This window comes from Leptodactylus fuscus, chromosome 4 (assembly GCF_031893055.1).
Source record: "Leptodactylus fuscus isolate aLepFus1 chromosome 4, aLepFus1.hap2, whole genome shotgun sequence".
NCBI classification, from domain to species: domain Eukaryota; kingdom Metazoa; phylum Chordata; class Amphibia; order Anura; family Leptodactylidae; genus Leptodactylus; species Leptodactylus fuscus.
In genome coordinates, this window is record NC_134268.1 from 39,362,234 (window position 1) to 39,388,135 (window position 25,902).

The 25,902-nt window shown below is 41.5% G+C and overlaps 1 protein-coding gene across 1 annotated transcript; it reads right to left on the minus strand.

The window, feature by feature from the left end:
• Nucleotides 1-594: 594 nt before the first annotated feature.
• Nucleotides 595-23,649, minus strand: RIPK2 (receptor interacting serine/threonine kinase 2). The gene is made up of 11 exons (XM_075270325.1): nucleotides 23,372-23,649; nucleotides 17,977-18,130; nucleotides 16,003-16,158; nucleotides 12,371-12,522; nucleotides 11,877-11,926; nucleotides 7,943-8,104; nucleotides 6,828-6,907; nucleotides 6,063-6,152; nucleotides 4,554-4,596; nucleotides 2,203-2,268; nucleotides 595-1,000 (listed from the first exon to the last, which is right to left on the minus strand). The coding sequence occupies exons 1-11, from the start codon at nucleotides 23,635-23,637 to the stop codon at nucleotides 708-710; spliced, it is 1,512 nt and encodes a 503-aa protein (XP_075126426.1). The 5' UTR covers nucleotides 23,638-23,649; the 3' UTR covers nucleotides 595-707.
• Nucleotides 23,650-25,902: the final 2,253 nt, after the last annotated feature.

Consider the following 25,902-nt stretch of genomic DNA (forward strand, 5'->3'; position numbering starts at 1 on the left):
ACGGCTGAGTGTACACCTGAGGGTAATCTGTTTTCACGGGTCCCTCATACACGTGTGGCATGTGCTATTTTTTACATGGACTGTTCAAACAATGGTCGTGTTAAAGTCTATGAGGGTTGCGTGATGGGTGTTCATACAATAGCTAGCGTGTGAATAAATAAGATATCGAGCTTCCTTGTGTATAATATAAAACCCAATAAAAAAAACTAGCTTTATTAAACAATCTGGTTAAAATGGACATTGTGCAATGCTTAGTACAGGGCTTAGGGGGCGCTGCATGACATGGAATGCCAAAGTCAGAAGTCATCATTGTGTATCAACTTGCCTGGAGTCCTTCTAATACAAATAGGGGTTTAACTTGATTTAACTTGAGGGGGTACAGAGGGTGTGGTCGCACCCGGATACCCAGAGCCTTACAGGGCCCTTAAGGTGTCTCTTCCCAATATGAGGAGACCAGTACAGTACGGTTACGGATTTTGCATGTTACTCCTCTGAGTTCGGACACCTCGGGGTGTCTCTGTGTCACCTACTCAGTTTGATGGAGAGTAACGGTGCACTACACCACACTCAGGGAATGGGCTCCGGTCTTTTGGTGGGGAAACCCTTTGCCTTCCAGTAGAGACTTTCCTTGCTCCGTAATATCTTCTGACGTTTCTATTTACAGGACATTTACATTTAAATAAAGAAAACTGGATCCGACAATTTCCTCACACTTCGGGAAACGGTTTGAGATCACTTTGCCTATTGTCTTCCAGTTTTTTTACAATAATTCTGGCAAACATTTCTCCTTTCAAGTCACAGGTGTCGATAAGACTTCGGACTTTTGAGCTCCTCGTACTCTGTGACTTTATCAGTTCATAATCTTCCTTGAAAATGATCATGTGTGAGATGAGGGCGTCCAGGCACTGGTTCAGGCAGGCGTCCGTCATCTGTTCTATGATTTGATTTCGCTTCTGCTGGACCCACATTAGCGCCGTAGAACGTGACTCCTGTTCAGGATCTACAAAGACACATTATGATGAGAAATGCAATCTATATACCATACATGATCATGTAAGACACAATGAGGAAGATTTATAAAGACTGGTATGTTCAAGATCAGTCTTCATATGGTGAGGGAGGATGTGGCGCCTCATTTAGGATGGGGTGTAGGCCTTCACGTAAATCTACAGTAGCTCAGAGCTTTGGTAGATTTTAGTCATAAACTGATCACAAATCTGGTGAGGCCTGTGTTTCTAGCCATGTTTGTCCACGGTAAGGACAGTGTAAAAAGTTGAAAATTTTTGCACAAAAACCTGATTCGCACTGAAATATTGCCACTTTTTATGCCTACTACAATAGAAAACTGGCTTATAAGGAATAGTAAAGTCTCCCCAATAAAGTAAAAAACACAAATAAAACACATAAAATCCAGAAAGTAATATGGGCTTCAATTTTCAAAAAGGTCAGTGAGTCAGGGCTTATTCACATGGTCGCAAAAAATCAGTGCGTGATAGCTGTTTAGGCAACGTTTTTCCACATTCGTTTTGAAAATACACTGAAATCAATGGACCTATTCACATGTCCATCATGACCATCAAAAAATCGAACATGCTCTATCTTTGTCGGTGAAATCAGATATAGATAGTGGCATATGAATGGACCCATTGTAAATTACGGGTTCTATAATGGGCACGTGATGGCGGTTTCAAATACAACCGTCGCATGGCCATTATTCACTAGTCATGTGAATAAGGGAAGTCCATGTAGTTGCGCAGATACACATGACCAATTATCATGGTTATTACATCCGTGAAAAACGGCACGACCATGTGCATAAGGCCTTATCCATGGCAATTTTGTAGAATGTTAGAAACATTTTTAAAATAATAATATATAATTTTTCATCTGTTTTTTTTATATAGAGGGAGAAGCATGATGCCTTATGCCATTAAACCCCCAAATTCCACGCACCAAAACTTTATGTACTGTGTGTAGTGGCTTTTATGTAACATCTGGCCGCAGTGTTTTTAGTGCTTTGCACCTACAGTGGTTGCTATAGGGCAGCACTTTGGTTTCTATGAAAAAAAAATCTGATTTCTAAATAAATTTCACAAGTAAATTCTATTTAAAATTTTAAAAATGTTACAGAATAATATTCTACAAAGTATTAGAATAAATCCATTACTATATATTATATACACCAGTCACGTATATACATACAACTGTGCTTGAACTCTATTACTGGTTGGTACTCATCCTTTGGTTCCCAGCTTGGACTTTTTTTATCTACAACATGAAAAGAGCAAAAAACAAACTTGTCATCGTTGAAAAGAAAAAGTTATAAGAGTAAAAATCTTATGTCCCTACAGTTTGGGGCTTTTCAGTTCAAACAGTGAAACATTGATGGTAAAGATTCAGCTCCCCGGCTTACACAACTTACACTAAGGGTATGTCCACACAGAGTTTTTTGCAGGCGGAGTCCCTCCTGACTAGGCCCATTCATCTGGGGCAAATCAGGAGCGGGATGCCACAATGGGATGCCAATGCTCTGCATCGGCCTCCCGTCGCAGCTAGCCGCGCGAAACAGCCACACCGCAGGAAAGGTACATATTGCGCACTGGTGTCACAAAACTACTACCATATACTGAAATAATGCAACCAAACTTGCCTGTAAAACTGAGATCAACAAACTGGTTTGAATCAAACTGGATTTAACCGAATTTTCCAAAATTTTTAGGTACGACCCAAACCTGACTCTTTGGAGGTATGTCACCATGAACCAATATTATATTCTGAAGTCTCTTCTGTTAAAGTGACATGATGTCCGTGAACCACATGTGACTGCTGAGTAGCTTTTATAGTCACATGGGGTGCAGTGATGTCCCATTGTGGGCAAACAGGTTCTAATGGAGCCATATTTTCACCCTTAAACCAGTATTATACTCTGGGGTCTCTTCTATTAAAGCGTCATGACGTCAGCGCATCCAATGTGACCCCTGAGGCTCAATCACAGAACGCACCAATGACATAGGGCTTGTGCTCAATTGCAGGCTTCAGCATTGACCGCAGAGCATGTGACATCACCCAGGAGAGGACTCTGAGGGAACATTGGACCCTGCGAGGATGCCTAAGAGAGGAGTTAATTCACCCACTACTATTAAACTGAGTCATACTAGGGCAACATGGCTTAGGCCCGGTTCACATCTACGTTTGCGATTCCGTTTGGGAAGTCTATTTGAGGACTCCCAAACAGAAACCTATATGCATAGAAAAGTGGTTTCCTGGGAAAACACACGGACACCATCGACTGTAATGGGGTCCATTTGATTTCCTCACGAAAATTCCTGCTTGCAGCATGTGTCCGCGTGTTTTCCCAGGAAACTGCTTTTCTATGTAAAGAGAAAGTGTTTGACATTGTCTCCTTACCGCATATGTAGACAAAAATGAGAGTAGTATCTTTGGAGGTGCTAAACCTGTCCTCTGGACTAATGGAGGGCTGCACAACAATGTAGGATGAAAGGAAGGGAAAGGTTTGCAACACTCCTTGGGTCTTTAAAAATCCACTTTAATTCAATCCATTAAAACCAGGGATAAACAATGAAAAAAGGTGCAAGAAAACCAGGGATAGCCTCGCTATGACTAAGGGGCAGAGATGTCTCCGAAACGCGTTAGCGGTTTCTTTTAACGCACCTCCCTGTTGTGTTTTTCTTGCACCTTTTTTCATTGTTTATCCCTGGTTTTAATGGATTGAATTAAAGTGGATTTTTAAAGACCCAAGGAGTGTTGCAAACCTTTCCCTTCCTTTCATCCTACATTGCTTTTCTATGTGTATAGGTTTGCTTTCGGTGGGTCCCCAAGCAGACTCCCTCGAACGGAATCGCAAACGTAGATGTGAACCGGGCCTAAGATTCGGTTTACCAAACAGAAACCTGTCTACAAACTAGAAACAGTGGTCCCCTACTGACATGGATGTGAGACCCTCCACACATTTGACCTCTAAATGCCCTCCTTAGGCCTCAAGCACAGCGATTGTGCAGTCCAAGGCTCTTCTGACTTATGCTCAATGCTCTGTTCCATTGTGATATTTATAGAGCATGTCCTATAGAGTATTGGAACAGAATGGAGCATTGGAAAAGCCTCCAGCTGTAGACTCGGTTATATGCATGAGGCCTATCCTTCAGCGGGCAATAAATAGTAATAATGGTCCTCAACAACTGGATGATGTTCTTCAAACCCAGAAATTTGGTTCTCCTCCTGAACTTCTTCTTCCAACGGGCCTCACACTCTGCACGGCCACTAGACTACCTTAAAATATGACTATTAAAAAGGAACACGTCTATGAAAGCTAGAATCAAGTGATGGCTCCTGCTCTTGTAACAACTACATTTTAGTAATGCTATGACATCCTTGATAATCCTCGTGTACAATAAACCAACAGCCGGGGAACCACCTGCAAGGGGCCCGAAAGCCAAGTGTGGCTCCTGAGTCACTGGATGAGGAACACTGTGCTGGTATTAAAGATGGCGTTAAAAGTGAACATAGGAATTACTATGAAATACTGAAATACATACCTTCTGGACTATAGGTAAATCTAGCACCATCATGGCTTGTATCCTAATGCAAACAAGAGAGAAAAAAAAATCTGAGACATTCATTTGAAAGATTTGTTATTTCATAGTTTTTATACTGAAATGATTTAAGGAGTTGTATGAAAGATATTTATCCTGTTTCCACAGGTAAGTTACTGATCGTGGGGGTTTGACCACTGAGACCGCCAAGATCCCGAGAAAGCATGTCCACCCCCACTTCGATCACTACATGGGGAGTGCTGGAGACAGGCGAGTACTGTACTTCATATATCTCCGGCACTTCCATTAAAGTGAAAGGAGTGGGGGATTCTCTGAATCTATCGGCATTCATTGGGCTACATTCACAATAGCGGTAAAACACCCCCCGTTCTTAGGATCGGTGGCAGCCACTGATCAGTAATTCATTCTCTATCTTTAGGATAATTTTTTTTCATGACATAACCCCTTTAATGGAAAACCTGTCACCAAATCTCTATAAGATACATATATCACATGTCCCATTTGAAAAGATCAACTTGGTTCCAAGATTTTCACATGCGATTCCCAACCACCGGTTTCCATGTATTCCGTCATCTCCATACCATTGGACCACCCAGTCTCATCCCCATGTTTCCTTTCACTACATCCATCTGACTATTATTAGCTCTATTAGTCAAACAAAACTTCACGAGATTTGTTGTGTAATTCTTGGTCACGTATTTCTTGGGGATTTGTCATGTAGTTTTTTCCTGTCCTTTTGTGTCGAAAGAAAGTTCTTTCCAGGAAGTGATAAAAATGTCAAGTTCTGTATAGTGTGGAAAGTAGAAAAACTCAGATATACTCATCCAGGTATAGTGCTAGAATCGGAGCCATAAGGTCTAGTGTCGGGGTGATGGGAATTTGGGAAAACTTTGGACTATTTTTGGATAAGTAACATGGGGCAACAAATGCCATAGTGACTTTGGTGGTGTTCTATGTGAATTATATCATACATATTTGTATAGGGTAGCTTACAGGTTAGTGTTCTTAGTCTTGGTAGTCTTACAGTAGTCTAGGGAGTAATAACTGGTATATCTTTAATGATGATGGGGTACATGGTGGTATCGTTGGATGGTAAATTTGGGTGGTTAACAGCTAAGGCTGGATTCACACCAGCGCTCTCGTTCCTGCAAGCAGGGCTTTTGTCTCCGCAATATATTATAATTTTATTACACATATACACAGGTCAGACCTCATAGCTTTTTTATTTCCCATCCAATTCCATTGATACCACCAGTGAATTAATACTCCAATACCGAGTGCTTACTACATAGAGATTTGTACAGCTGTTATAGACTCAATGATAAATTCTTATGTCGCTCCTTCTAGTGGTAGTAGGAGGAATTTTATCATTACCTTGATGGGATTATTATCCCATAAATACATTTCTAATGGCGAAAGAAGTCCCGAAAATTTTGTAATCCAGGGAACTATTTTCGTTACACAGAAAAATAAATTCACATTATCGCCTACCGAACCAATACTCCGCCTGGGGTTACTTGGATGTATATAGTCTTCCATGGGTTGACTTGGTGTCGAGATAGTGGTGATATTGTTTTTTGCCTGGGAAAAAAAGATTATATATTCACATAGTAATATTCATACATGTTCAGGTAACCCAGCATGGCATCGTCCGCCATCAATCTTTGTTAAGATTTTAGGAAGACTGGCCATGAGCAGCGAATCATATAAAAGACATATAACCTATATTCATCCATTAAATCCCGGCCTACTCCAATGGCCTTTGCCAGTGATTGGCTGCAATGATTATGTGGGTCGGTGATGTCATTGCTGCAGGATTAGTGGGGACTACTGGAGCGGCAGTGCTGGACTATGGGTTATTTCTTTATACCATGCATGGCACATCATATATTTTGTTACAATCTGGAAAGGGTTTGTCCAGTGCTCTGCTCCATTGCAGGGTTAACATTATGTAAAAATGGTCCGTCACGAAAAGATCCCATTGACTATAATGGGGTCTATCGGGTTTTTCTCCTGAAAAAGTCAGGCGTGCAGGACTTTTGTGTTTGGGATTTCTGTCCGCTGGAATACAGTCAACCCACCCAACGCAGATATATACTCAGCCTTAGGCAACAGTATGTCAGTAAGTCATAACCAAGTCAGATTTCGGCCTTTCATGCCTATTGGCATACTGTATGCTTGCGGCACTGATAAATAGGTATAAAAGGAACAACATCAAGATATCTCTATATACTATAATATAAAGTGGTGTCTTACTCTTTTTATTTGCAGTAACCCTTCCAGCATTGAGATGTCGTCGTATCTTCTAATCACTGGCTCGAGCTCCAGGAGACATTCTGAAATACAAGACAATAAAACAGCAGAAAATGTGTTAAGAACATGATAGTGAAACGCACACAGAGTAACTTTAGCATTTTGTCACATCCGAGAGCCTTACAATAAAATTTCTTCCTTGCCAACAGTCCCAACTTTGTGAGACTCCCCTTTGTGATGGACCCCAAAATGGGCAATACTTATACTAATATAAAACAATGGTAAAAATAACACAACATTCACTTATGAAGCATTAAAGTGGTTGTCCATGACTATGAGATTAATCACCTGACTTTTGGATACATTAGTAATATGAGATCAGTGGGGGTTCAAAACCTGGAACCCTCACCGATCATCTGAATGAAGGGACTGTGGTATTTGGACAAGTGCTGTGGCCTCTATACTGCTTACCAAGTACAGCGCCATACATTGTATAGTGGTTGTGCTTGGTATTCATGGACCCCACCAATGAATGTCATGTTATATGGATCTCACTCAAATGCCGCAAGCACAGCTGATCGGTGGGGGTCCTAAAGATGAAGTATCAATATAATAGTCCCATAAAACACCTTCAAAAGGTGAAGTCAGGGATGTCCAGGATTAGGAGGATAAGGTTGCTTTTTCCAGAACCTGTTCGTGTCTGGTATTGCAGTTCAGCTCTATTGAAGTGATTGGTGTTGAGATGTTGTACCAACACAATCTGTGGACAGGCGTGATGCTTTTTCTGGAAGACAACAGTCATATAGTATATCCCAGAGCCTAGTCAACCCCTTTCAGTGACTAACAGCCTTCTCTGTATGACTAGTGGTTACAGAGATGGCTGTCAATCATTGAGTTGGTCTGCCCAATGGACTCCTAGGCCCAGAAGGAGCAGAGATAGAAATTAATAAATGACAAATTATGGAATTATGGTCCCACAAAACCACATATCAATATTCTCAGCTCAGCTTCCTTTATATTTCCCTTTCCTTTTGTAGCCACTCCTAGGTTTGGTTCAAGAAACCGCCTTAACCTAAAAGCTGCCTATCTCTGCCCGGTCTCCGGGTTATACTACTCACTTTGAAATGCAGGTCTATCATTGGGGTCAGCGGCCCATCCACTCTGCATTAAATCCACAAATAATTCCCTGTGGGGGATATCGGAGGGCAGACTTTCCTCGCTCGTGTCTGGTCTGTTGCCTTTTGCCACACTGAACATGATCTGCATTGGGTTTGTGGCACCTGTTGGGATAATCACATGAAAATGTATTAACAAAAGGGTGACAGTCCTTCATATAAGACCCTGTGAAGAATGCAATAAGTTATATATAATAATGATCATGAATGCTCTAGAAGATGTTACTAAGCGCTCTAGAATACATAACCATTCATAGTTGTTATTATATATTCCAGTTTGCTGCATTTGGATGATGATCTTGATGAATGACCCTTAGGATAGGTCATTGATATAAGATGTATGAGGTCTGAGCTCTGACAACACAGGCGATGCTCAAGGCCTGCATCCTGAGCTGTACGTTGTATACCTTGTGCTTTATATGCCGTATCCTATTCAAGACATGAATTTGTGGTGATGCTGGGTGTCGGACTCAACCAATTTATTTGGTAATGACCTATCTCAAAGAAGCACCAAGGCTTTTTTTTGTCCTCCTGTTTATGACAGAGCAGGTCTTGCTTTGTGGATAAAAACTTCAGACCCTAGAGTATAATAATCGGAGACCGAGGGGGATATACCAACATAAAAAACACTGTTCCTTACCTATCCCTGGCTCCACTGCACTCCTGGCTGATGGCGGCCATCTTCAATGACGTCCGGGATGTCACATGACCTGGGATGCAGGCCCTGATCTTGTGACGTCCTGGACATCACAGAAGTAGGCCCGAAGCCTGTCTGGAGCCCGGAGAGGTAAGTAGCAATGTTTTTTATGTTCCCTTACCTCTCCCGGGCCTCCGATCATTATACTTGGGGGCCAGAAAAGACCCCCGAGTATAATAATAGTGTGTGTGGGGCCTGCGGCGTCAATTACCGATCCCGACCCCTACCAGATTCCCAGTAAATAGGGCCTGTTACCGGCTGAAAAGAAAAAACACGCAGCGGTAGCGGCTGTCACCGGGCCCCTAATGTCCCGGGCCCTGTGGCAGCTGCTACCGCTGCTATCTCAGTAGTTACGCCACTGCTGCTAGCAGTCCCTCTCCCAGCATACTGTTCAGGCCAGGAAATCCGACACACACATACAGTGGGGCAAAAAAGTATTTAGTCAGTCACCAATAATGCAAGTTCCACCACTTAAAAAGAGGAGAGGCGTCTGTAATTTACATCATAGGTAGACCTCAACTATGAGAGACAAAATGAGAAAACAAATCCAGAAAATCACATTGTCTGATTTTGTAAGAATTTATTTGCAAATTATGGTGGAAAATAAGTATTTGGTCACCTACAAACAATCAAGATTTTTGGCTCTCACAGACCTGTAACTTCTTCTTTAAGAGTCTCCTCTTTCCTCCACTCATTACCTGTAGTAATGGCACCTATTTAAACTTGTTATCAGTATAAAAAGACACCTGTGCACGCCCTCAAACAGCCAGACTCCAAACTCCACTATGGTGAAGACCAAAGAGCTGTCAAAGGACACCAGAAACAAAATTGTAGCCCTGCACCAGGCTGGGAAGACTGAATCTGCAATAGGCAACCAGCTTGGATTGAAGAAATCAACTGTGGGAGCAATAATTAGAAAATGGAAGACATACAAGACCACTGATAATCTCCCTCGATCTGGGGCTCCACGCAAAATCTCACCCCATGGGGTCAAAATGATCACAAGAACGGTGAGCAAAAAACCCAGAACCACGCGGGGGGACCTAGTGAATGAACTGCAGAGAGCTGGGACCAATGTAACAAAGCCTACCATCAGTAACACAGTACGCCGCCAGGGACTCAGATCCTGCAGTGCCAGACGTGTCCCACTGCTTAAGCCAGTACATGTCCAGGCCCTTCTGAAGTTTGCTAGGGAGCATTTGGATGATCCAGAAGAGTTTTGGGAGAATGTCCTATGGTCTGATGAAACCAAACTGGAACTGTTTGGTAGAAACACAACTTTACGTGTTTGGAGGAAAAAGAATACTGAGTTGCATCCATCAAACACCATACCTACTGTAAAGCATGGGGGTGGAAACATCATGCTTTGGGGCTGTTTCTCTGCAAAGGGGCCAGGACAACTGATCCGGGTACATGAAAGAATGAATGGGGCCATGTATCGTGAGATTTTGAGTGCAAACCTCCTTCCATCAGCAAGGGCATTGAAGATGAAACGTGGCTGGGTCTTTCAACATGACAATGATCCAAAGCACACCGCCAGGGCAACGAAGGAGTGGCTTTGTAAGAAGCATTTCAAGGTCCTGGAGTGGCCTAGCCAGTCTCCAGATCTCAACCCTATAGAAAACCTTTGGAGGGAGTTGAAAGTCCGTGTTGCCAAGCGACAGCCCCAAAACATCACTGCTCTAGAGGAGATCTGCATGGAGGAATGGGCCAACATACCAACAACAGTGTGTGCCAACCTTGTGAAGACTTACAGAAAACGTTTGACCTCTGTCACTGCCAACAAAGGATATATAACGAAGTATTGGGATGAAATTTTGTTACTGACCAAATACTTATTTTCCACCATAATTTACAAATAAATTCTTACAAAATCAGACAATGTGATTTTCTGGATTTGTTTTCTCATTTTGTCTCTCATAGTTGAGGTCTACCTATGATGTAAATTACAGACACCTCTCATCTTTTTAAGTAGGTGAAACTCGCTCGTCGTGTGATTCTAGGCTAAATCAGGAGCTTTTCCAGACACATGCTGTGTCATAAATTTAAGCTATAAACATAATGTGAACAGTGTCTTATCATCATGTGCTGCTTTATCTTGATACAAAGTGAATTAGTTTGCTGATATTGCTGCCAGGTTTACATAGTTGTGTACACACCCCGCATAGCAAGGGATTTCTGTTTCTACTGACTGTTTCTACTGACTTTTTTTTTACTATAGGTGCTGGTCTACCTATAGAGCAATCTTAGATTACATTCACACGCAGCAGGTTTAACACAGAAATTTCTGAGACTGAAATTCAATTCAATAGATTTGAGGGTTTTGTTTTTGCAGCATGTGCAGTACATGGATTTTTACAAACTGATCAGATGAATGGGATTTCGATTTCTCTTGCATTTTCACGTATTAAACTCTTTAAGGCCGGGGCCCTACAATGTGGAAATGAAGCATTTTTTTGTTGCAGATGTTGTTGCAGTTTTTTTGAGCCAAAGTCAGGAGTGGCTTGAAAAGGAATGGAAAATATATAGGAAGTTCTTAGACGTTTCCTTATGTTAAATCCATCCCTGGCTTTGGCACAAAAAAATGCAGCAAAATTTGCAACAAAAAAAGCAACATTGCTACAATGTGGGGCCTCAACTCATTGGGGGGGGGGGGGGGGGTGTCAGGTCCCACAATCCCACGAATGTGTTATTGATGACCTATCCAAAATATAGACCATGAATATAAAAGTTATGGAATACTCCATTAAGGGAGGTATCTACTTTGTAATATTGATGGCCAATTCTTAGGATAGGCCATCAATATTAGAGCTGCAAGGTCCAATAGCCACAACCCCCACAGATAAGCTGTTTGGGGACAGCATGACTCCTGGTAAAGTTTACATAGTGGGAACAGCATTGCTCACTTGCCATATAAAGTGTAGTGGTGATTTTAGGAACTTCAGCTCTGCCCCAACGAAGTCTATGGAACAGCGCTGTAGTACCTAAAGCTGCCACTACACATCGTATAGCAAGTGAGCAACATGGCTCCCGTGATGTAAACATTACCAGGAAAGACGCTGTCCCCTTTAATGTGCAAATCTTAGGATGAACCATATTTCAGACATGTACAGTATGACAACCAGCGGCTTGGCACTTGTGTTACTCCTACATACTAGACATGTTCTGCTTGTTTATTACCTTCATATGGCTGCTTTCTTGAAAGAACTTCCCACATAATAATAGCATAGCTAGAAGGGAAAACAAACACAGTTGTAGAATATTTATAAGCACCATATTATATAATATATATTAAGAAAAAAAAGAAGCACATTAAGATCATGGAGTGGCCCAGCCAGTCTCCAGACCTTAATCCCATAGAAAACCTATGGAGGGAGCTGAAACTCCTAGTGGCCAAACAACAGCCTCAAAATCTTAATGATTTAGAGATGATCTGTTAAGAGGTGCGGACCAAAATACCTCCTGACATGTGCGCAAACCTCATCCTCAACTACAACTTGGTTTAGTCCCTGCAGTCATGTAACGTGCTACCAAAGAGAAAATAAATTGTATAGTTTCATATGGAAATATTATTGTGTGTATATTTTCTTAAGTCTCCTTTCACTTCTTCCATTTCGTCTGAATGGATCCTCTTTTTGGCTATAAATAACATTCTATATTCATTCTGATCATACCTGTACATATCATGCTTAACACTTCCTCTGCTGGTTTTGATACTCGGCTCATACATCTCTGGAGGCATATAAATAATTGTCCCCCCCGGGGGATTTTGGTCACTTAATGACTGTGACAACATGCGCCATTTGGAAAGACCAAAGTCAGCAATCTATAATAGGAGAAGAGAAAAAGAACTTGGTGTGTAATATGGTTATATGGATGTAATCACCGAGATGGAACTTTATAACATCTAAAAAAATTCTTAAAATATGAGCATTGCGTATTCATAGTAAACATTGTACACTTGTTATATATATCACTTTTGTAGATTTGGAGGAGGATAATTTTGAAGCACTTGGTACTTCGGGGGTGGGACTTCAGCCCTGGGGCACTGCTCTTGGTGCTAACGTAGGATGGATGATGTCATAGCCATCGGAGGATCAACTCTCACTTTATGGGGTGGTGCAGGCCGGAGATGGTAGGGGTCTGAGTGAAAAGATCTATACTTAAGGAAGCTGAAGGACCGCCCCCAGTGCACCAACGACCTCATTTGCATAAGACTTCAAATATATTTTTCCCCAATTTAAAAGCGTGTTACACATAGCAAGGGTATAATGTTCATATCACTGTAATGTAACATAGTGATGGCACCTGAATAGAGGGGAGGTTATAAATCCCCTTTAAAAAGGTTATGCCAGGAAAAAATATATCCTGTATCCATAGGATAGAGCAGAAATTACTGATTGGTGGGGTCTGACCACTGAGAACCCCAATGATCCTAAGAATGGGTGTTAGATTTACCCCCACTGTGAATATATATCTTTTTATCTGTAGCTACTGTCCCTGTAACGCCTATACCATGGAGCTTTTTGTACTCGTACTTTGTATTTTATATTATTATTGGTATATCTGTGCTGCTATAACACACTGAATTTCCCCATGGTGGGACTAATAAAGGATTATTTTATCTTATATGCTTATATATCACTGGGAGCCCTGGAAATAGCTGTAGTCGGCACTCCCAATGGAATGAATGGAGCACCACCATTAAATTCATATGGACATGGAAAAAGACGTGGAGTCCAGCGAAATCCTCGTAGATAAAAACTATATGCTTTATTTAATCCATAATAAAAAATACATGCATCTCCATATTAAGTGCACGTCTCAAAGTGTATGGACGACTGAGACCACAGCAGATGTCAACGACAGACTTAGACTGACCAGCTGACGCGTTTCGAAACAAATTGTTTCTTAATCATAGCATGGTATGTCTAACAAACCTACACCCTTACATGGCGGAAGGGGCAGTACGTAATGTCAGGTGAAACCTAAACAGAGTAGATTACATGCCTCTGTTGATCAAAACCATACAAAGTCCAAGACAAACAAAACATAACAAAACACATTAAATACAAACACTAATGAAATAAAATGAGATAAAAACAAACAGTAAATCTGTTGTGACATAAGTAGCAGATGAAATGCTGTTGTGGCTAACAATGTATCATGATGCTGTATGCATGCATATATCCAACCATGTCACGAAACATTCCCAATGATGAAACACTAACTGTAATCATGATGAACTGACCACATACATGTATAAATGCCTGTATGTGCCTGTATGTGGTCAGTTCATCATGATTACAGTTAGTGTTTCATCATTGGGAATGTTTCGTGACATGGTTGGATATATGCATGCATACAGCATCATGATACATTGTTAGCCACAACAGCATTTCATCTGCTACTTATGTCACAACAGATTTACTGTTTGTTTTTATCTCATTTTATTTCATTAGTGTTTGTATTTAATGTGTTTTGTTATGTTTTGTTTGTCTTGGACTTTGTATGGTTTTGATCAACAGAGGCATGTAATCTACTCTGTTTAGGTTTCACCTGACATTACGTACTGCCCCTTCCGCCATGTAAGGGTGTAGGTTTGTTAGACATACCATGCTATGATTAAGAAACGATTTGTTTCGAAACGCGTCAGCTGGTCAGTCTAAGTCTGTCGTTGACATCTGCTGTGGTCTCAGTCGTCCATACACTTTGAGACGTGCACTTAATATGGAGATGCATGTATTTTTTATTATGGATTAAATAAAGCATATAGTTTTTATCTACGAGGATTTCGCTGGACTCCACGTCTTTTTCCATGTCCTTTGTATCCGTGTTCCAAGCCGGAGGAACCAAGGAGCTTCGCTGCGATTTCCCAACACGCTTCTGATGAGTGAGTGATCTACACATCTTGGACATTGTATTTAATCTGATATCAGTATGTTTTCGGACATTTAAGATCACACTTATCAACAGGCCAATTCGGGCTGTGACATTTCTTTGCTATTGACTTTATTAAATTCATATTACATTCAGAATGGACAACACCCCATTCTCAGGATCGTTGGGGGTCTCCATGGTTGGACTACCACCAATCATGACATGACCTCTTTAAAAGCTATAGAGTGTTTTTTCATGTTCTCTATCATTTATATATAAGAGACCGAGGTGGAAAACAAAGAAGAAAAAGACTTGTGCTCAGTTATTCGGCTCAATCCTATGGCCTACATAAGGACTTGTGAAAATCACAATTACGTGGGTCACAGAAATAAATGGGTCTTTGTGCTATCCATTAAAAAAATGGACGGCACATGAACAAAAAATCTGTCAGTATGCCTGAGGCCTTACCTAGTACTTCAGAGGGTGGTAAAGATGGACCTGGCCTGTGATGTCCTATTCTCCCATGGCAGTGACACTTTCATTTTACCGACAGTTCAGCATCTTGTTAATAATTACCTTAAGGAATGTACAACTTGAAGTCTTATCTCTTTTTGTTATCCAGTTGAGAGCAATCCATAACTGTGTGTGAAGCCATAATTGGGATCGCTGCCCGTAAGCTTTATTGCAGGATCACCGAACGCTAGAAAACCATCTTGAAACTTCCCCAAAAATCCCTATTGTATATCTGTATGAGAATAATCCTGATGGAGAACCGGGGAACAAATCTCTTTTTGGAATTATTTGAAATGCAAGTGTAAGGCAAATACAACGCGTGAATACGGTCTTACCGGCAGCTTCATGAGCATACAGAAGTTGGCTGCGCTGCTAATACCCTGGCTATTCAGAGTCGCCTCTACTTCCATATTCTCTACATGTGACTATGACTAACACTGAAGATGACTGCCACAAACTTCTAAAGAAAATTTCACCAACGCTCACTTTTGTGTGGGCACCGGGAAATAACATCGAATCTTTCCCCTTTTTGCTTAAAGGAAGGAAACCACTCTATAAGACCGCCATACAGACGGTGCAGCTAATAAAGAAATTCCACTTTATACACTATATTAAATTTGGATTTTTTATTTTTCATCATCTACCCTTTCAGTGCCAAGAGTAAATTTTTAGTTTTGGAATAATTCATTGTTAAAGTAAATCCCATGTCTACCAAAATTTTCATAGCTTCAAAATGGAAATTTTTTTTGGCATTAATTATGGGAAATGGACAAAAATTCCGATTTTTTTTGCACTTTAAATTTGTCATTTGGCTCCTTTTATTGCAGAATTTTTGTTTTGTATGCAATTTTAGTGTTCTTTTGCCGTCATTTTGGAAATCATCGGGGAGACTTCAGGATGTAATTAAATTTACCTTGACATGGAGTTCGCTATCCAGCAGAATATTAGGCGTCTTCAAGTCATGGTGGAGCAGGGGAGGGCTCATATTATGTAGGAAATTAACTCCCAATGCAATCTCGTAAAGCATGCGAAATCTTAAGGGCCACACAATCTCTGGAAAGGGGTTGTCCTGAAATAATAATATACAATACAATTAGGGTTGAGACGATCTTGAGATTTCAGGATCGATTTCAAAATCCGAATTTCCGATCATTTTCCAGCCGATCCCGATTGCAATTGTGAAATTTGCTCGATCGGGATCCAATCTTTTCCGATCCCGATCCTCAACCCTAGTCAATGCTTCTCTATGGGAAAAGTCACTTAAGGGTTGAGCTGATCTTGAAATAATCTCTGACCTTGATCCCGCTGGAAAAGATCGGGTTGGAATTCCGATCGTGATTGTGAAATTTACTCAATCACTGATCGGAATCTGATCTTTTCTGATCCCGATTGTTCAACCCTAAATACAATACAATAGTATAATAGTAGTAGCAAACAAATGCATTTTGGCTCTATTCACATTGTTCATGGAACCAGACCAACAACAATGATGATAGTGCTGGATCTGTCATGTATCGGACACTGATGGCTCCCATTAGACCCCAGTGGCTATAATGGGTTATGTTGGATTTCCATTACTATCAAAATGATAATTGAAATGATCTGTGCAAAGTTATTTAAAATCTATGCATGCTCTGAAAGGTGAAGATTTATGCCAAATATTGCAAAATTCTTTCAATTTCTTGTGACGGCAGGTTCACACTAGTGTTGGTCTATCCATCAGGTCTGTCAGAGGACTAGAACAAGGGATAGGCGGACAACTTAAATAGCGGTTAGAGTCCAACAGACCCACCTGTCTATCTTCATATTGACTACTTAATAGGGGAGGTACGGAATATTGTAACGATGAAACTGCAATATCCTGCATTGCTGATCATACCTCCCAATCCTTCAATTTCAGTGGGACAGTCCCAGATTTCAGGTGTTGTCCCAATGTTCTGGTTGCAGGCAATATGTCCCTACCTAAACTATATGTGTGTCCTCAGGATGCAGAAAGAGTTGAATAGAATGGTAAAGCAGGAAGCTGTCTGCAAACTGCTCCACCATTCACCCCCTATCACTGCTGCTGGCAGATTCAGGCAGGCACAATGTAGTCCTCGTACATGCTGTTCCTAGCCATTGAGAGCAGAGGTTCTAGGAGTGGACTGATAGACAGCTCCAGGGGAATGGAGTAAGGTGAGTATTACTTTTTATTCATTTTACTGTGTGGGGTATAAGGAGTCATTATATCATGTGAGGGCCACAAAGAGGCATTATACTTTATGGGGGCACCAAGGAGACATTATACTGTGTGGGGACCACAAGGAGCAATGGGTGAGAGAAGTGAGGGGACAACATACTGTATGGGGCACTAAGATGGCTTTTTACTGTATTGGGACACTAAAGGGGACATTATACTGTGTGGAGGAACTATGGGGGCAACCAATGTAGTCCCTTAAAACAGCTGACTGGAAGGGGTACAGAGCCTCCATTTCCCATGATCTGCTGTTGATAATTACCCATAAACATAAGGATTTTGGAAAATCCAATGAAGGTTTATACATAAACTTGTTATACTCTATGGGAGTGGACATTGCATATAACATTTAGTGGAATGGATTTAGTTTGAGACTAAGTGGTATTCTAATGAGGGTCACTTTTTCCCCAATACAGTGCCACTCTGATTCATAGGCCATACCTGGTATTGTAGTTTTCTTTCCTTCAATGTAGTTGACCTGCAATACCATACACAGCCCATGGACAGGAGTGGCGCTGTTTCGGGAAGAATGCAACCATCACATGTGCTCCTCTAATACACGGCACAGCGGTAATCTTGATGGGGCTGCAATAATTTATTAGCTAAATAATAATACTTTGTTAGCACAGGATCCTGTACACATAGACCTACCTCATGTAACAGCTGGTTCAGGGATCCACTCGGCATGTATTCTGTCACAATGCCAATGTTCTCTTCTTCAGTACAGATTCCCAAAATTGGAAGTATAAAGCTGAATCTGGCTTTGTGCAAAATTTCTGCTTCTTTTAGAATTTTACTTCTTTCTCTGCAGGAAACAAGCAATACATCTGTAAGAGCTTATTCACCCAGATGGGGCAACTACACCAGCACCACTTGCTATACTAAAGCTGGATTCACATCTGCGTTGGAGTTTCCATTGGGGTTCAGGGATTTCCACTGGTAGCCACTTTTTAAGTGGGCGGTCAGGGTCTTTCGAGTCCCCCATCATGATATGGATGACCTATGCTAAGGATGGAACGTCAATATGTAGTCTTGGACAACTCCATTAATCCATAGCTATAAGTTTCAAGATCTTGAGTACATGTGGAATTATTTTACAGGATCTAACTCTATGATAAAAGTTTATTACGCATTAGTTCTATGTATAATTATTACATTGTAGTGTTATTATTGTCAGCCATGACCATTCCTAGATTATCGTCTCTATCTGGCCTCCCTCACTTGTCTGCACTTTGCCCTGTATTTCAGCCATTGTTTTTGTCACTCCTGCTGGATTGGTGAACTACTGCACTTAATTCAGGAAGTGTCAGGGGTCATAAATGATTTGCATAATTTTTGTGAACCCTGAGAACCCTTACAGATTTCAGATTGCAACACTCCGACACTGTTAGTTATTACATTATCTAACCAGAGTATATACAGTATATATAGTGCCTAGAGGTTCTCATGCCGCAGTATACCATACAATACACTTGCCCAGGGGCAGCATTTCACATGATTATCTGTAGCTCCCTTTTTATATTCTTTCTGTCAGTAACCATTGAGCTTTATTAGGATCTCAACATCGGCCCCTTGTTCTTTACCTAGAACTGCACCATTTTGGCTTTTAGCTTGCACATTTCTGTATCTATTAGCATTTCCATTGATTGAAGTCTATGGAGTTTTTCAGGGGTGTAACTAGGAAAGCTTTTGACTGGATACCCTGGTTACCACGTGCTGTAATGCCACCTTTTACTACTCCCCACATGATATGACATCCCATTTCCTGGCCGCTACACAGTATAATGTTCCCTTTTCTGGCCCCCGTATGGTATATATTGGTCCCTTTACTGACCCTTCACGTGGTATATTGGCCCCCACATAGTAGATTCCTTCTTTATTGGTACCCCACACAGCATATCACCCCTTTATTGTCCCCCACACTGCATATGGCCCCCTTTATTGGACCCCACTGGTGTAATGCCACTTTTACTGACTCCCCACACAGTATATTGCACCTTTATTGAACCAAACACTGTATACACCCCCCTTTATTAGCCTCCAAATAGCGTGATGTCCCTTTTACTGACTTCCCCAGATAATATACAGGCCCCTCTTGGATGCGTACCACTTCCCCCACCATAGCGGGGAAAAAAAATTCAAATTGCAGAACTGCTGTATATTTGCTGTTCTGCCTAAAAATGGGAAAAAAGGTGATCAAAGCAATAGGTATCCCCCAAAATTTGCATTTCCACGATATAAGATGCCCTATGCTGCTTCCCTGTACACAGAAATATAAAAAAGTTACGGGTATCAGAATATGGCGAGTTTTCGAAAAAAAAATTTGGGGGAAAGTTTTAGATTTGTTAAATGGGTAAAATGTAAATAAAACTATATAAATTTAGTATCCCCGTAATTGTACCGAAACATATAATACAGGTGACATGTCATTTTGGCTTCAGAATAAATGTCGTAAAAACATAGCCCGCAAGAAAGTTGAACAAATGCACTTTTTCTCCAATTCCCCCCCATTCTGAATTTTTTTCCAGCTTCCCAGCACATTGTACAGAATAATAAATGATACCATTATGAAGAACCATTAAGCCTCATATGTCTCTGTGCATGCAAAAAATAACTAAGCTATTGGGTTTGGGCGGCGGGGAGTAAAAACGAAAATCGGAAAATGACACCTACAGGAAGGGGTTAAGAAAAAAGTAAAAAGTGAATGAATGAAATGTAAACCTGATCATCAGGCTTTGTCATCTGACTGGTTTCACTATATAGATGGAATGAGCGAGTGCATTAAAGATATCATAACGCCTTTGTATTGACCACAAAGGACCAGCTGCACACTAAGGATTGTGTCTGACGGAGTCGCAGATTGCGTCACATCATCTTCTTCCTCCCTGATCTTTAACCACATTTACTCATGTTTCCTGGAAAAAATTCTATAATGTATTCACTTACCATGTGATGAAATCGGGCAAAAAACATGTTTGTTAGAGATAGCAATTTGGTAGTATAAAATGGCCCAAGTCACTCAACAATATAAAAAAATATAAGCTATTATAGAATATACAATCACCGGATGTACTTTGATATCCATAGCATATTGATAAATCCTTGCAACACATTTCTGACGCACTCTGATCTATTGTAAAAAGATGGCCTGATTGAAAAACTGAGCTAGTATTGGTGACTATGGCAGATTATTATTAGAAGACTTCTCTCAAGCTTCACCAGTGCTCTGGAATGCTCTACCCGAGACAATCACATTAATACCCAATATCTGCGGTTTCAAATGTGCCCCAATTTTCTGGGCTGGATTATTAATTGATAACACATTTCAAGATTATCTTATACTATACTATACTATACTATACTACCTATCCTTTCTACATTATTCCCCAGAACCCGACCCCTATATCCACATCCGCACTCCATGCACTTAATATATGTACACTCGTAGATACCAACTAGTGACCGGCTCATATTGCTTATTTATTAAAAGATGGCTGGACCCTTGTACCAAACAAGCCCTCTAATCTTGCGTCACCCCTATATCCTCTTACATTGTAAGTAGCGATGGGTGGAGCTTGCAAGGTTTGTCCGTCCAAACTGGAAGTATATTATTGTACTACAGAACATAAAAAGTGGAGATGCAGGAATATAACAAACAATTATACTCCTGCGCAATGTCTGACACTCCCTCTTGGGTGATATCATGCACCCTAAGGTCCATGACATCGGCATGTCCCATGTGACCAGAAGAGGCAGGAAGAAGACCCCAAGAGAGCATGGGATGCTTAAAGGATGCCCAGGATAAGCGAAGGAAGGAGAGTCTAAGTGTTTATTATGTTACCACACCTTCCCCGGGCTCCTACTTATAAGAACCCAGAGTGTAATAGTGGTTTGTGGGTGAAAAACCAACAAAAACGTCAAACTTTTGGAAAATATGGGACAAAACTGGTTGGTTGTATATTCTAGGAAAGTAACTGCCAGAATGAATGAATGAATCTCTCTCTATGTGCTCATATGTAGCTAAGCCATTGCAAACATTACAAAGCATTATAACATTCGATATCATTGTAGCATTATGTGAAAACAGGCAGAACTTGTAGAACAGGCTCACCTTGGCAGACCTTCAGCAAAGTGCCAGAGTATCTATTGTATTATGTCATGATTTTAAGATTACACAGATGCATCCAGTGCAGACGCCTCTTCCAAGGTGCCAGCAAGAAATGTGGGGCCATGTGCAGGCTACTAATGCATCCTACATATGGGCCAGTGTTGTCTATATTTACTCCTACAGTTGCTTATTAGAGATGAGTGAGTAGTGAAATATTCCAGAGTCGATATTCGTTTCGAGTAGAGCCTCACTATTCGACTACTATTCACCAAGTCCACGAGTAGCAGGAGGAGAGTGTTTAGGAGGAGCGCTGTGCAGTTAAATCGCACGGATCCCATTATAGTCTATGGGGTCCGTGCTCTTTAACTGCACAGCGCTTGCAGTTGCACTGATATTCCTTTCAGGGGGTCCTCCTGCGGACTCCTTCTGGACGAGAGGCAAGCACTAATGTGAACCGGCCCTTACTCGTCCTTGCTAGTTGGGAGAGCTGGCAGCTTGCTGTTACAAGAGAGAGATGACTTTTTCTCATAGGAATGCATTGACCAGCGTTGATTGGCCAGTGTACAGCATTCGGCCAATCAATGCTGGTTCTGCTGGAGGCTCATCTGTGAGGAGGTGGAGTCTAAGATCAGACCACAATGGAGACTGCTGAATGCTGTACACTGGCCAATTAACGCTGGTCAGTGCATTCCTATGAGAAAATCTTTACTGCGAATAGCGATAGTATTCGAACAAGTACGAGTATTTCGAATACCGTAGTATTTCTTTGAATACCTACTCGATCGAATACTACTCGCTCATCTCCATTGCTTATGCTATATGCTCATTGTAACTCTGTACACAATTTATATTTACTGCTCTATAAACTTCATTTTTCCTTCTATGCACGTTTGGATCTTTTAGCTACTTGCTATGTCCCACACTCCCTGTAACGCTGTATTGTTGTATATGTTGTTCCTGTGCATAGGTGGGTACAACTAACACTTTCTAGATTGGCCTTCACACTGTATTTGGCCCGCACGCAGTGCTATGTTAGGCTGCTATCTATTGGATTATTATAACAGGTAGCGGCTCACTCCATCCACGCTGCCATCCAGGCTGGCCTCCACTGCCACCTGTAGGTGGCGCTCCACATTACATTGTGACGCTGAAGAACTCCGGGACCTTACGTCCTGGCGTTCTTCAAGGTCATGTACAGCGTGCTCTGGTGGTGACAGCGATGGCTGGCCTGGACAGTTATCTGTAGGGAGAGATACTTAGGACACTATTATCTATGTTGGGGGCTATTACCTATGGGGGGACTGTCATCTGTTAGGGGGGGGGGGCTATAATTTGGACACTATTACCTATGGGGACATTATTACCTATGGGGGACTGTTATCTGTAGGGAGGAAATAAATAGGACACTACTACCTATGGGAGGACTGTTATCCGTAAAGGGAGATAATTAGGGCACTATTACCTATTGGGTGGACTATTATTTATGGGGGGACTTTTATCTGTGTTATCTGTAGAGGGAGATAATTTGGGCATTATTACCTAATGAGGGCACTATTTCCTATGGAGGGACTGTCACCTATGGGGACTGTTACTTGTAGGGGGAATAATCAAGACACAATTACCTATGGAGGACAGTTACCTGCAAGGGGCAGATCATTAGGACAATATTACCTATGTATATTAACAATATGGTAGCACGAGCCTCATGGCTGCCTTCCAGGGGCTATAAATACAACCACACCTCATGGGCATAGCCAGATTTATACAGTCACAGAATCACGAAAAGGCCTTTGAAGACCTCCCTAAGGCTGATGTGGCCCTGGGTGATAATGAGTTTGACACTCCTGGTTTAGAGGCTAAAGCCTAGTTTCATAAGTTAGTGAACCCCCTGGTTTAGAGCTTTTATTGTCAAATAATAAAGCCTTGCATGACACTCACCTGTCCACTAGATGGCGCTCTGTTGGGAAGAACTTTACAGCGACCCGCGTCCTCCAATCTGAATGTAAGGCGCTGTGCACAGTCCCATAGGCTCCCTTGTTGATAAACTTGAGCTCGACAAGCTTGTGATAGGGTATGACTTGTAGGTTGCTGCTGATACATGAGGTCCTGGTATATAAGTTCTCATCTGTATATTGTGCTGGACTTAAAGGGCCCAGCTCCTGACTGCTGCTGGTGCTGGCGCTGCTGCCGCTGCTGCCTATCATTGTGGGGTCTTACTGCTCCCGGCCACAATCCGGTGTCTCAGGTCCTGTAGTCTACATATAAATCTGCTCTTCTTCCTGGAAGCTTTTTAGTTCCCTCCCTCCCAAGCTCTCACGTAGTAATACAGCAGCCTACAAGGTGAAAGTGAAAGAAACCAGCAATTCCTGTTGTGCACTGGTCACGTACTGACCAAACAAGTCATCTAATAACTCCAGGACATATAATTCCAGGGTTCAGTAGGATAGTTGTAGCCCCCGGTGCATTCAGTTCAGAGGGTTAATCTTATAGCACCTATAGTAGTCAGGTGTGCGTCCGGCGGAGTATATAGGGTACTCACTGCTGGCCTATAGTGCAGTATGTCACAGCGGGAGCGGCCGTCAGGTAATCCCCTTACTCTAGGTTATAGCCCAGGCTAAATATTTGGGAAGTTCCCAGATTGTGTAGGACGGCTGACATAAAGTGTTTGAGTAACTTTCCACTGGTTCCTGATAAAGTGGTCATAGGAAAAACAAAAAGAGAATCTATAAAATCTGTCTGACATCAGAGATTCTGGGGTCCAATGTAAAATGTGTAACAGGGTCCCCAGGATCCTTAAAGGGATTCTACCATTAAAAAACTTTTTTTTCTAGGTAACACGTCAGAATAGCCTTTAGAAAGGCTATTCGTCTCCTACCTTTGAAAAGTGATCTCTGCTGCGCCGTCGGACACCTGCGCAGTACGCTCTGTTCGGCGAACTTCACCGAACGTACTGCGCATGCGCGAAATTGCGGTGTCGGCACTATGTCCGTGGGCATGCGCAGTACGTTTGGCGAAGTTCGCCGAACAAAGCGTACTGCGCAGGCGGCCGACGTCAAGACGAAGAAGGAAGGGGCGGATGCAGAAGAAGACAGAGACGGCGCTGGAGTCGGTTTTCGAGCAGCAATGGGGACGCCCCCATCGCTGCGAGAGAACTAATTAGCATACCGGTACAAACCGGTATTTTGAACGAACGGAGATCACTTCCAAAGGTAGGAGACGAATAGCCTTTCTAAAGGCTATTCCGACGTGTTACCTAGAAAAAAAAGTTTTTTAATGGTAGAATCCCTTTAAAGGAAGTCTATCACCTCCCCCAACATATTCAGCTGTCACCACCATGTTACACAGAACATTACAGTGATACATGATATACATCTGTTATTCATGTCATGTTTGTAGAATTAGAGAAAAACAGCTTTGAAGTCTTATGCAAATGAGGCAGTTGGTGCACTGGGGGCGGGCCTTCAGCTCCCTGGAGCACTGCTCTTGCCACTCAGACTCCTACCATCTCCTGCTTGTGCTACCACTTACAGTGGAAGTGGCTGTAATATTGGTGACCTATCTTAAGAAAAGGTCATCATTGTCAGGTTGGTGGGGGTCTGGCTCTCTGCATCTCCACCAATCAGCTGTTTGGAGTGGCCGCACAGCATTCCTACTGTTTACCAGGCACAGCGCCATCCACTCTGTAGCTGCTATACTCGGTACTGCAGCTTACTACAGTTCTGTTCCTTTCAATTGAAGCAGACAAAACTGTGTGAAGTACCAGGCACAGCCACTACAGGATGACTGGCACTGTGACCAGTAACAAAGGGGCACAGCACTTCACTGTGCACTGCTGCCCTTATTGTGGGAGGGGGTTATTGGGGGGTGTAGGCAATAAAATGGGTATATATATATATATATATATATATATATATATATATATATATATATATGTACTGGTTTATAAAATAAATAAACTGGTTTATTTACAAAAAAACAGGAAAATAATAATACGTTGGGAGGGTTTTTTTTGTAAATAAACCAGTTTGCTGCACCTTTTGTGTCCATGTCTTGATTGTTTGGGTCCGCACCACTACTTCTACCAAGCTAACTTCCCCCACGATAGATAGATAATGTAGATAGATAGACAGACAGATAAATAGATATTAGATAGATACTGTAGATAGATAGATAGATAGATAGATAGATAGATAGATAGATGATAGATAGATAGATAGATAGATAGATAGATACTGTAGATAGATAGATAGACAGACAGATAAGTAGATATTAGATAGATACTGTAGATAGATAGATATATAGATAGATGATAGATAGATAGATAGATAAGAGATAGATAGATAGATAGATAGATAGATAGATGATAGACAGATAGATAGATAGATAGATAGATAGATAGGAGATAGATAAATAGATAGATAGATAGATAGATAGATAGATAGATAAGAGATAGATATATAGCTGATAGA

What these genes read in the sequence shown, in the direction of transcription:
- RIPK2 (XM_075270325.1), bottom strand. Translation starts at nt 23,637, where the DNA reads ATGATAGGCAGCAGCGGCAGCAGCGCCAGCACCAGCAGCAGTCAGGAG. An exon ending in TGATAGACCTGCATTTCAAA is followed by an intron (nt 6,908 to 7,942) that starts GTGAGTAGTATA and finishes CTTGTATTTCAG; the next exon opens with AATGTCTCCTGGAGCTCGAG. An exon ending in GGTTACTGCAAATAAAAAGA is followed by an intron (nt 6,153 to 6,827) that starts GTAAGACACCAC and finishes TTTTTTTCCCAG; the next exon opens with GCAAAAAACAATATCACCAC.